The sequence below is a fragment of the Staurois parvus genome, unplaced genomic scaffold (assembly GCF_062004578.1).
Source record: "Staurois parvus isolate SC_StPar_1 unplaced genomic scaffold, SC_StPar_1.0 ptg000288l, whole genome shotgun sequence".
NCBI lineage: Eukaryota > Metazoa > Chordata > Amphibia > Anura > Ranidae > Staurois > Staurois parvus.
Genome location: NW_028318084.1, coordinates 610,358 through 623,930, shown reverse-complemented (window position 1 = coordinate 623,930; position 13,573 = coordinate 610,358). Strand labels below are relative to the sequence as shown.

Sequence of the window (13,573 nt, the reverse complement as noted above, 5' to 3'; positions counted from 1 at the left end):
GGGAAACAGTCGGTAAGCTTGCGGCTTCACAGCCTGGTGCCCACTGTGCATGCGTGAGTCACGCTGCACCTCCTAGTTGGTCCAGCAGTCTTCTGGGACCTATGAAAGTAAATTGCGGGAGGGAGGAGGGGGCCGAACTTCTGGCTCACTTCGCTACAGCGAACTGAGCCAAAAGTGCGAGCGGGTACCTGTCAAAAACTTCACCAACTGCAAAAATAGTGAATATCTCCTAAACGGTGCATGTCTGGGAGATATTCCTTGTACCAACAGGTAAGCTTTATTATGAGCTTACCTGAAGATACAAGTCACCAATCGGTGTTTACTACCGCTTTAATGTTTGAGGAATAAATTGAATGCTGGAGTGAATGATATTCAGAAAACATTCACTGCAGTGAAAGTTTAATGAATGTCACTTTAATTGCTTTTTTAAAAATAGTCTATAGGTATGTACAGTATGTATTGGACATGTGGCTCTATTAGGTCAATGATTCCATCAGCATTCTTTCCAAACATGATATAGGTAGGACTTTCCTGCGATTACTCTCTGGCACCATCCTTACACTAGAAACCATGCAATGTACTTCCTCCTGTCCCAGCAACAATGAAGAAGAAAGGATTGTTTGGGACTTTATGTGTGCCACAAAGAGAACATACAAAAGTAAACTGCTAAAGTATACAGCATCTTTATTATAGAATTAAAACATCATTAAAAATTAACAAATGATCTTTGCCATATACAGCTGTCTTCAATTAGTGCATGTAAGTATATTGGCGTAATGGATCAATGCATTTTGCAATAGTCTTGCGTCCGTAGGATCCATGCCTCTATGTATGCAACCAATATTCATTTACAAAGGTAGATGCAATAAATATACAATACAGCACAAAAAAAAAAATATCAGAAAAAAAAACTGTTTACGTACTATGCAGAACCAACAAAAATACTAAAAACAGTTGAACATCTGAAGGAAGGGGAGGGGACACACACACACCTCCCTTGTGGTAATGAGGGTCCAAACTGTGGGGGAAAAGGGGACAGCAAATAGATCCATGTGGGGAGGTGTAGATGTGGGCAATCTGGAGCTACTTACATTCGCCAGCTGAACACTACTGTATCTGACAATAATCATTTGTTTGTAATGATGTTTTAATTGTATAATAAAGATGCTATAAAACGTTAGTGATTTACTTTTGTATGCTCTCTTTTTGGCAAATTTAAAGTCCCCAAATGATCCCTTCTTCCCGGTTGTTGCAGGTGTAGGAGAAAGTATACTGCATGTCATGAGCATCCCCGCCCCTTTATTACATCAGTATCTGCCATCCCTCTCTGCCAATCCCTCCACTGACCTCCACTCAGTGTCCTCCACCCCTCTCTGCCAATCCCTCCACTGGCCTCCATTCAGTGTCCTCCACCCCCCTCTGCCAATCCCTCCACTGACCTCCACTCAGTGTCCTCCACCCCTCTCTGCCAATCCCTCCACTGACCTCCACTCAGTGTCCTCCACCCCTCTCTGCCAATCCCTCCACTGGCTTCCCGTTGCCCAACGGATAAAATTCAAAACATTACCAATAACGTATAAAGCCATTTATAACGCTGCCCCAAATTACATCACCGATCTTGTCTCCAAATATCACCCAAACCGTACTCTCCGCTCCTCACAAGACCTCCTACTCTCTAGCTCCCTTGTCTCCTCCTCCCATGCTCATCTCCAGGACTTCTCCAGAGCTTCCCCCATCCTCTGGAACTCTCTACCCCAATGTATCAGACTATCGCCTACTCTGCTCACTTTTAGGTGATCTCTGAAAACCTATCTCTTCAGGGAAGCCTATCCTGCCCACAGCTAATACTGGAATCTTCTACTCTTCCAACCACTCCATCCCCCACAGTTACTACCTTTTGTACCACTAGCCCCTCCCTCCTAGATTGTAAGCTCCAAGGAGCAGGGCCCTCAAATCCCTCTTGTATTGAACTGTATTGTTGCTGTATTGTCTCACGTTATATTGTAAAGCGCTGAGCAAACTGTTGGCGCTATATAAATCCTGTGTAATAATAAAAATAATAAAGGTGGGCAACAGAGTTTAGATTAGCTTTCCCCTTTAGTAGAGATTACATAAACAAATGCCTAGATTTTTGGTCAGACAACTAGCACTCGAAGGAGTCCAGAGCAGCATTTTCACCAGAAAAAGGTATTTCAGTCTTAACTATTCATTTATGCTATCCATCTCAGCAAGACTGTTAACATACAATCCTTTTAAATTAACATTATAATATAATTCTGTTTCAGAATCGTGCATAAACAGACAACAAGAAGGACTTTGCTTTGTAACACAAACTTTACCTATTTCTCCAGGAACGTGCTTGCCATAGAATTGGAAACAAACAGTAACGTTGGCACAGTTCACATGTTGTGTACCATCATGGCACTGTGGTGCGGTGATATTAATGGAAGATGGCAGCAATATGGTGACCTTCACTGTAATTACTGGTCTTGTTCTACGGAAAAATAATGGGTTAATGAGTCAATGGAGTGACCATGTGGAAGGAACGTACATGCACCAATGCAGCCTCAAATTACAACATATTCAATCCCGATATCCTCAAATCTTTAATATTTACAGTAAATGCAAAAAAAGTGCACACCTGGTCTAATGACATGATTTGTGAATTTTCAATCCCATATTCAGTGGAATAGCTGAAGCTGAAATGAGGCTGAGTATTCCAACAAGTCAATGATCCAAAACATACCTCAATTTCACTTACTTGAAGAAACGTAAGATTAAGGATGTGGAATATTTTTAAAAATCCGTGGGTGACTTAAAAACTTAAAGAGCATGCAGGACATCATAAAAATATTTTTGAGCTAGAAGCATTACAAGAAAGAGTGAGAAAATATTCTCAAAGCATATTTGGTGGCTGTGACTTTGTAAATGGTACTGGCATATTTTGTGTTTATTTGTTCTCAATTTATTAAATTTAGCAAATACATGATAAACCTAAACTGACATTTTAAGAAATGTGTATAAAGTGAAAAAATTACAGATTTTTTTAAAAATAGGTATAGGGTTTGTTAGGGATCCGGGTATGACCAGAAATGTGTGGACTGACACAGGGAAACACAGGCTCCAGGTATAGTATAAACAATACAATTTATTAAAGACTAAACAATACATAAACGCAGTGCAAGACTAAACATAAACACAGTGCAACCAAACCTCCAACAGATAACAATAAGAACAATACTAAACGTAGTCGGGCAGGCCGGGTCGGTACCAAACGGGCAGGCAAAGTACAAGGAGCAGGCGGAAGCGTAGTCAGGAATAGCCGAGGTCAGGACAGGCAGAGTTCATGCAGAGTCAGGATTAACGCAGAATCAGGATCAGGCAGGAAGCAGACAGGATGCAGGTACAGGGGCTCATGGGAAACATACACCAAGGCCCTGATCACAGGGCTGGCCATTCCTTAAATACACCTGCTGTAATCAGCCTCAGGTGATGACTCATTGCAGGAGTGAGCCTCTGGTTGCTGAGAGCACCCGCTGTCCAGCCCTGGTACTGCAGCCCACAAGGCAGGTGAGTCCCACCACCACTGGCAAGTCCATTCCTGACAAGGTTTAAGTTGAAGGTAGAACCTCTACCAAGTTTTAATTGAGGTCTTTGTGCCCATTATGCAAATTTACCCTTATTTTCTGTCCTGTGACCTACTGTAGGCTCCTTTAGCTATATGTACCAAGGGCAGCATTGGAAGTGAAAAACTGCAATAAAAACCCAACAGAAGATCTAAGCCTTCCCTATTCTATCCAAAACTTAAGCAATTTCTGGCATTCCAAGTTAAGTGTGCTTTCTATGGAGGCGGTGTTAAATGTTCTATTGAGAAAATGAGTAAAATATTAAGGGGTGCCCAAATTGTTCCAAAAAATTCATTTGCACTAAAAGTCTACATTATATGAAGAGTTAAGGCATTTGTTTAGATTTCACATAGAACGACCTTGTGCTTCTTCTTCATAACAAGTAGGGGTTAAGGGTTGGTGATTCAGTGACAGATACCTTGGCCATCATCCAAGTATTCTCACCCCAGAGAATATAGATGCTTAATGAAACTCAATTTCAGTAATTGTTTGCTTGTACAGCAAAGGCAGGAAAATTTCAGAAATTACTAAAGTCAGATTTGCTACAGTAATCTCGAGAGTACGGCTAATGCAATTCATGGCCTCTCTACAAACGTTTAACTCCCTGGGTCCGAAAATGTAAGGAAAATCAAATTGAGCATGTCTGATGGGCAAAGCTCAAAGGATAGTTCAAAAGAGGAATAAAAAGCCATCTAGTGTGTTCAGAACAAGGGTTTAGAGTTTCTTTAAACAAAGAGATTGTAAAGGCCTTGAGCTTCACTTTTTAACTAAAATCTAGTCTGTTAAGTCACAAATATCCAATGGATCAGATCCAGGCAGAAAATCATGAGCACATAGACTAAGGCAGGAGGTATGCCTTTACCAAATCAGCTCTACAAAATCACAGTACACCATTTGTTATTAATGTTGGGAAATGCTTTACTATGAATTTCACTTCTAATCTTTGTGGTCCTGTCACACAAAAAAGAAAAACAGCTATGCATTGGTTTACATAGAGCCTAAATTTACAATGGAGCAAAGTAAGATAAGCAAATTTACAGGATGCTTCCTGCAGTGTATTTCTGGTGGTCACTATGCTTGACACCTGTGTGATAGAGGAGAATACAGTATCTCCCACTGATACCTTTAACAGAGCTAATGTCAAATTTAGTAGCTCAGAAAGGGGAATGCACACACCAATATAAAAACACTGAAAGATGTACACTTCCATATTTGACATTTACTAAGGTCCTACTATTTTCCCATTAAAGATGTAAACTTGTGCCAGAAAAAAGCAGACCAGTTTCTGATTAATTAGGCTCACTGCATTTACAGCTTTTAATCATCTTATGTTTGAAATAATGGACATACTCGCTTTCTATACCGCATACATCTTCCAAAACAAGGCATATGGAAGTACAAATTAGAAACAAAATTTTGGTTGGTTTCCAAGTTACAGTATCTCACAGAAGTGAGTACACCCCTCACATTTTTGTAAATATTTTATTATATCTTTTCATGTGACAACACTGAAGAAATGACACTTTGCTACAATGTAAAGTGGTGAGCGTACAGCTTGTATAACAGTGTAAATTTGCTGTCCCCTCAAAATAACTCAACACACAGCCGTTAATGTCTAAACTGCTGGCAACAAAAGTGAGTACACCCCTAAGTGAAGATGTCCAAATTGGGCTCAAAAGTGTCAACATTTTGTGTGGTTACCATTATTTTCCAGCACTGCCTTAATCCTCTTGGGCATTGAGTTCACCAGAGCTTCACAGGTTGCCACTAGAGTCCTCTTCCACTCCCCCATGATGACATCACGGAGCTGGTGGATGTTAGAGACCTTGCGCACCTCCACCTTCCATTTGAGGATGCCCCATAGATGTTCAAAAGGGTTTAGGTCTGGAGACATGCTTGGCCAGTCCATCACCTTTACCCTCAGCTTCTTTAGGAAGGCAGTGGTCATCTTGGAGGTGTGTTTGGGGTCATTATGTTGGAATACTGCCCTGCGACCTAGTCTCTGAAGGGAGGGGATTATGCTCTGATTCAGTATGTCACAGTACAGGTTGGCATTCATGGTTCCCTCAATGAACTGTAGCTCCCCAGTGCTGGCAGCACTCATGCAGTCCCAGACCATGACACTCCCACCACCATGCTGGACTGTAGGCAAGACACACTTGTCTTTGTACTCCTCACTTGGTTTCCGCCACACAGGCTTGACACCATCTGAACCAAATCAGTTTATCTTGGTCTCATCAGACCACAGGACATGGTTCCAGTAATCCGTGACCTTAGTATGCTTGTCTTCAGCAAACTGTTTGCGGGCTTTCTTGTGCATCATCTTTAGAAGCTGGGACGACAGCCATGCAGACCAATTTGATGCAGTGTGTGGCGTATGGTCTGAGCACTGACAGGCCGACCCCCCACCCCTTCAAACTCTGCAGCAATGCTGGCAACACTCATACGTCTACTTCCCAAAGACAACTGGATATGATGCTGAGCACGTGCACTCAACTTCTTTGGTCGACCATGGCGAGGCCTGTTCTGAGTGGAACCTGTCCTGTTAAACCGTTGTCCAGCCACCATGCTGCAGCTCAGTTTTAGGGACTTGGCAATCTTCTAATAGCCTAGGCTTTCTTTATGTGGAGCAAAAATTCTTTTTTTCAGATCCTCAGAGAGTTCTTTGCCATGAGGTGCCATAATGAACTTCCAGTGACCAGTATGACAGAGTGAGAGCGAAAACACCAAATTTAACACTCCTGCTCCCCATTCACACCTGAGACCTTGTAATACTAATGAATCACATGACACAGGGGAGGGAAAATGGCTAATTGGGCCCAATTTGGACATTTTCACTTTTCACATTTGCCAGCGGTTTAGACATTAATGGCTGTGAGTTGAGTTATTTTGAGGGGACATCAAATTTACACTGTTATACAAGCTGTACACTGACTACGTCACATTGTAGCAAAGTTTAATTTCTTCAGTGTTGTCACATGAAAAGATATAATAAAATATTTACAAAAATGTGAGGGGTGTACTCACTTCTGGGAGATACTGTAAATCTACATTTTCTTGGGCTGTCCCTTTAGTGAACCTTCCTAATATTAACTTAACCTTGGTTTGCACTGCATCTGATTTTGGAGCAGTATTTGAATGCGACAATTAAATTTGTGGAAGCACATGGAAAATCATGAGATGCACCATGGGGAATAGTTTAGAGGCCAAAAGTAATCTTTAATCAGTGTCAAACACTATAGTACAACTTGAATGCGTAATAGAAGAGGAAATAGTTTTATGACAGCTGCTGATAGTGAGCTCAGTCTTATGTTTTCTGGGGGCATGTGAAATTATAACTTGTAAGATGTTACTTGAGAAGTCTAACAAGACTGAAATAGTTTCACTAATGATAGCTATATATATATATATCTACTCTATCAGGGGCGGACTGACAACTCATGGGGCCCCCGGGCAATTGGGGATCATGGGGCCCCTGTGTCCTTGCCCAAACTCAAAAAAGACAATGAAAAAGGTACCAGGGGCATCTCACGGTGCCCCCTACTGACTCCGGGCCCTCGGGCTGTGCCCGAGTTTCCAAATGGTCAGTCCGCCCCTGTATATATATATATATATATATATATATATATATATACACACACACACACACATATACACACTATATTGCCAAAAGTATTGGGACGCCTGCCTTTACACGCACATGAACTTTAATGGCATCCCAGTCTTAGTCCATAGGGTTCAATATTGAGTTGGCCCCGAACTTTGCAGCTTCAACTCTTCTAGGAAGGCTGTCCACAAGGTTTAGGACGGTGTCTATGGGAAGGGTGAACCATTCTTCCAGAAGCACATTTGTCAGGTCAGGCACTGATGTCGGACGAGAAGGCCTGGCTTGCAGTCTCCGCTCTAATTCATCCCAAAGATGTTCTATCGGGTTGTGGTCAGGACTCTGTGCAGGCCAGTCAAATTCCTCCACCCCAAACTCGCTCATCCATGTTTTTATGAACCTTGCTTTGTGCACTGGTGCGCAGTTATATTGGAACAAGAAGGGGCCACCCCCAAAATCCACAAAGTTGGGAGCATGAAATTGTCCAAAATGTCTTGGTATGCTGATGCCTTAAGAGTTCCTTTCACTGGCACTTTTATTCACAACTGACAAGAGTGATCTTATTTGCTGCGTATGCCAATGTTATCTTGTTCTTTCTGATCATATGTTTAAATTCCATATAAACTTTATAAATTACTAAGCAACCCTTAAGGGGGTAGTGCTATATTTATATATATTCCCCCTTCAGAGGTTCAGTGGAGTCCAAGCCTCAACGGGTTGTAGTGAGTGGTCACAATCTTACAGCTGATTGGTGTATATGTATATATCTGAATTTTTACCTGTTATTCATGGCAACCAATTAGAATCCAGTTGTCATTCCCTGGTGTCGCTTAGACAATAAAAACCAACAGGCATGCTTCCATTTCTCTCTTAGTTATGTTAAATGTGTGCTAGTCCACCAAAAGGTGATATTTTAGTTATAATTGAAGCCTGGTGGACCACCACATTATGACACATCCCTGGAGGCTGCAGGACCAGTCTAAAGACAGGATGTGTCTTGCACAGTAGGGAGTTGGCTTTGAGTCATCTAGTAGTGACAGTCAGCTCCCAAAGCCAAAATGGCTGTGATGTGGAGAAACAGGGACACTGAAAAAAATTTACTGCATGGAAGAGAGCACTGGAATGCGCAGGTTGATACAGTGGGGCAAAAAAGTATTTAGTCACCACCAATTGTGCAAGTTCTCCCACTTAAAAAGATGAGAGAGGCCTGTAGTTGGCATCATAGGTAGACCTCAACTATGAGAGACAAAATGAGAAAACAAATCCAGACAATCACATTGGCTGATTTGGAAAGAATTTATTTGCAAATTATGGTGGAAAATAAGTATTTGGTCACCTACAAACAAGCAAGATTTCTGGCTCTCACAGACCTGTACCTTCTTCTTTAAGAGGCTCCTCTGTCCTGCACTCAGTACCTGTATCAATGGCACCTGTTTGAACTTGTTATCAGTATAAAAGACACCTGTCCACAACCTCAAACAGTCACACTCCAAACTCCACTATGGTGAAGACCAAAGAGCTGTCGAAGGACACCAGAAACAAAATTGTAGACCTGTACCAGGCTGGGAAGACTGAATCTGCAATAGGCAAGCAGCTTGGTGTGAACAAATCAACTGTGGGAGCAATAATTAGAAAATGGCAGACATACAAGACCACTGATAATCTCCCTCGATCTGGGGCTCCACGCAAGATCTCACCCCGTGGGGTCAAAATGATCACAAGAACGGTGAGCAAAAATCCCAGGACCACACGGGGGACCTAGTGAATGACCTGCAGAGAGCTGGGACCAACGTAACAAAGGCTACCATCAGTAACACACTACGCCGCCAGGGACTCAGATCCTGCAGTGCCAGACGTGTCCTCCTGCTTAAGCCAGTACATGTCCGGGCCCCTCTGAAGTTTGCTAGAGAACATTTGGATGATCCAGAAGAGGATTGGGAGAATGTCATATGGTCAGATGAAACCAAAACAGAACTGTTTGGTAGAAACACAACTCGTGGTGTTTGGAGGAGAGAGAATGCTGAGTTGCATCCAAAGAACACCATACCTACTGTGAAGCATGGGGGTGGCAACATCATGCTTTGGGGCTGTTTCTCCGCAAAGGGACCAGGACGACTGATCCATGTATAGGACAGAATGAATATAGGACAGAATGAATGGGGCCATGTATCGTGAGATTTTGAGTGCAAACCTCCTTCCATCAGCAAGGGAAGATGAAACGTGGCTGGGTCTTCCAACATGACAATGATCCCAAACATACCGCCCGGGCAACGAAGGAGTGGCTTCATAAGAAGCATTTCAAGGTCCTGGAGTGGCCTAGCCAGTCTCCAGATCTCAACCCTATAGAAAACCTTTGGAGGGAGTTGAAAGTCCGTGTTGCCCAGCGACAGCCCCAAAACATCACTGCTAAGAGGAGATCTGAATGGAGGATGGGCCAACATACCAGCAACAGTGTGTGCCAACCTTGTGAAGACTTACAGGAAACGTCTGACCTCTGTCATTGCCAACAAAGGATATATAACAAAGTATTGAGATGAACTTTTGATATTGACCAAATACTTATTTTCAACCAAAATTTGCAAATAAATTCTTTCCAGATCAGCCAATGTGATTGTCTGGATTTGTTTTCTCATTTTTTCTCTCATAGTTGAGGTCTACCTATGATGCCAATTACAGGCCTCTCTCATCTTTGTAAGTGGGAGAACTTGCACAATTGGTGGCTGACTAAATACTTTTTCGCCCCACTGTATGTATCTGAAAAATACAGTACTTGTAGCAGCTGATTTTTAATTTTCCCAATCCCAGGTAAAGTTTCACTTTAAATAGTCCAACAGCAAGCTCTGCATGTCATAATTTACAATTTGGTTCCTGCTTATCAAAATGAAAAAGCAAGATCACACACTAAGGCTTGCTTTACTCAGGATGTGAGATTGTTCACACAATAAATTCTCACTTCAATTATCCAAATGTGTGCAGATGAAAAAAAGTAAAAGGTTTTCTTTTCACATGGGCAGATAACTAAAGTGAAGCGTCATGTTTTTTTTTATGCAAACATTCTCAAATCCTTTAGTAAATCAGTATGCTGTCCCATATATGGATTTTATTGACTGTATACTATAATAATTGCAACAGGAGATTCCAAAAACATCTAAAAATCTCAGTGGACAGGAACCAAGCCTCAGTGATATCCATATAATATAACATATGACAAAGTGCTGAGTACAACAGGAAATGCGTCAATGCTTAATCTTGTATCCTGTGCTGTTTTGAAATAAAGGAAAGAAGTTTTTAACCGCAGAGTATGATCATTGATCTTCCCTTTTTCTTCATTTGGATGTTGTTGAGGATGGGAAGGTATACACATCACTGAAATGAATAGTGAATTGGTGTTGTGTGAATACATGGACAATATACATAAAAAATATATAATATATAAATAAATAAAATAAAGTGTTAAGATGACGTAAACTCCATGTGTGAAGATGAAAAAAATGCTGAAACAGTAACGAGCGTAAAGGAGCCCTGATGAAGTCACGTGATTTGTGACGTAACGCATAGGACGGAAGTGTGGTGACGTCATTTCCGGTACGGACAGCAGTCGCCATCTTGGTACTCCCAATAACACCCTTTGCAGTTTGTTGCAGTGTTTTGCCTGTATGGGTCTGCTGACCCCAATTTTAATGTGAGTAGGTTCTCTGTGCATTTTTTTTACAATAAATCCTTTTATACTTACTACACTATGGGAAGTTTTCCTGTTTGATCTTTCATGTGGGGATATTGGAGGTGAAAGAGACCTATGGGCGTATCCTTATAATAAGATCCAAGTTACGCCTTTGAGTGCTTGCCATTTTTACTGGAGAGAAGTCTTTGTTTTGTTTACTACTGAGGTCAACCCATATTGAGATCATCGGTCTGGTTATATGCCTTTTGACCCCTGGCGGGTCGCAGTCTGTAGGTGAGCGGGAACACAAACTGGTTGAGGATTGTTTGTTTGCAGTGACCACGGGATGTCTCACAGCTTGTGCTGAAGATTCACTGTTTTTGGGACTTTTTATTTACTGTGTCACACTCATTTATATATTTATATTTATATTTGTTGATCATTCATTTACAGAGGGGCAAAGAACTATTTAGTCAGCCACCAATTGTGCAAGTTCTCCCACTTAAAAAGATGAGAGAGGCCTGTAATTGGCATCATAGGGAGACCTCAACTATGAGAGACAAAATGAGAAAATAAATCCAGACAATCACATTGGCTGATTTGGAAAGAATTTATTTGCAAATTATGGTGAAAAATAAGTATTTGGTCAATATCAAAAGTTCATCTCAATACTTTGTTATATATCCTTTGTTGGCAATGACAGAGGTCAGACGTTTCCTGGAAGTCTTCACAAGGTTGGCACACACTGTTGCTGGTATGTTGGCCCATTCCTCCATGCAGATCTCCTCTAGAGCAGTGATGTTTTGGGGCTGTTACTGGGCAACACGGCCTTTCAACTCCCTCCAAAGGTTTTCTATGGGGTTGAGATCCGGAGACTGGCTAGACCACTCCAGGACCTTGAAATGCTTCTTACGAAGCCACTCCTTCGTTGCCCGGGCGGTATGTTTGGGATCATTGTCATGTTGGAAGACCCAGCCATGTTTCATCATCAATGCCCTTGCTGATGGAAGGAGGTTTGCACTCAAAATCCCACGATACATGGCCCCATTAATCCTGTCCTGTACATGGATCAGTCGTCCTGGTCCCTTTGCGGAGAAACAGCCCCAAAGCATGATGTTGCCACCCCCATGCTTCACAGTAGGTATGGCGTTCTTTGGATGCAACTCAGCATTCTCTCTCCTCCAAACACCACGAGTTGTGTTTCTACCATACAGTTCTATTTTGGTTTCATCTGACCATATGACATTCTCCCAATCCTCTTCTGCATCATCCAAATGCTCTCAAGCAAACTTCAGACGGGCCCAGACATGTACTGGCTTAAGCAGGGGGACAGGTCTGGCACTGCAGGATCTGAGTCCCTGGCAGCATAGTGTTCTACTGATGGTAGCCTTTGTTATGTTGGTCCCAGCTCTCTGCAGGTCATTCAATAGGTCCCCCCGTGTGGTCCTGGGATTTTTGCTCACCATTCTTGTGATCATTTTGACCCCACGAGGTGAGATCTTGCATGGAGCCCCAGATCGAGGGAGATTATCAGTGGTCTTGTATGTCGGCCATTTTCTAATTATTGCTCCCACAGTTGATTTGTTCACACCAAGCTGCTTGCCTATTGCAGATTCAGTCTTCCCAGCCTGGTGCAGGTCTACAATTTTGTTTCTAGTGTCCTTCGACAGCTCTTTGGTCTTCACCATAGTGGAGTTTGGAGTGTGACTGTTTGAGGTTGTGGACAGGTGTCTTTTATACTGATAACAAGTTCAAACAGGTGCCATTGATACAGGTAATGAGTGCAGGACAGAGGAGCCTCTTAAAGAAGAAGGTACAGGTCTGTGAGAGCCAGAAATCTTGCTTGTTTGTAGGTGACCAAATACTTATTTTCCACCATAATTTGCAAATAAATTCTTTCCAAATCAGCCAATGTGATTGTCTGGATTTGTTTTCTCATTTTGTCTCTCATAGTTGAGGTCTACCTATGATGCCAATTACAGACCTCTCTCATCTTTTTAAGTGGGAGAACTTGCACAATTGGTGGCTGAATAAATACTTTTTTGCTCCACTGTACATGTTTTATCACACCTTGTGTTATGTGGATGTTTTGGTGTGTGTAATAAGTATTATATATGGCCACGTCTTCACTCCTGTTGCCATTTGTTACACTTGTCGCTATTTTTACACTCGTTGCTGTTTCAGCATTTTTTTTTCATCTTCACACCTGGGGTTTACTTCATCTTAACACTTTATTTTATTTATTTATATATTATATATTTTTAATGTATATTGTCCATTTATTCATGCACCGAGTAGCGCAACACCAATTCACTATTCATTTCATCTGTTTCACTATTGGGAATTTAGTTAGGTTTCTGCATCTACTTGGTGGGCTGGGGATCATAGCCATTTGGCAGTGCAAGAGGATTGTTTTTCTTTTTTTCTTATACATATCACTGAGGACTGTTTTCTGTTAGATTAAGGTTTTTGTGTGTTTCTGTCTATCTCTCTGTGCCAAAGTACCTGCTGGTGCAATTTCCATTAGTAAAATAAATACAAACTCTTACAGCAGCAGTGGAAACCCTTATAGTGGCCAAAGTAAGAAAAAGCAGAACTCTGGGTAAAATGTTTATTTTACCATGCAGTGGGGGCACAGGTCAACGGCTCCTTTCTTCTACTCACCTGACCTGCCGATCATCC

The 13,573-nt window shown here is 41.8% G+C and overlaps 1 protein-coding gene across 1 annotated transcript in view; it reads right to left on the bottom strand.

Annotated features, from left to right (window-relative positions):
* The window catches only part of ITGA9 (integrin subunit alpha 9), a 694,926-nt gene that overhangs the window by 396,726 nt on the left and 284,627 nt on the right, over positions 1 to 13,573 (bottom strand). Inside the window, exon 14 of the mRNA XM_089682391.1 lies at positions 2,340 to 2,494. Coding sequence (XP_089538517.1) covers positions 2,340 to 2,494 — 155 coding nt within the window. The remainder of the gene's footprint in view (positions 1 to 2,339; positions 2,495 to 13,573) is intronic.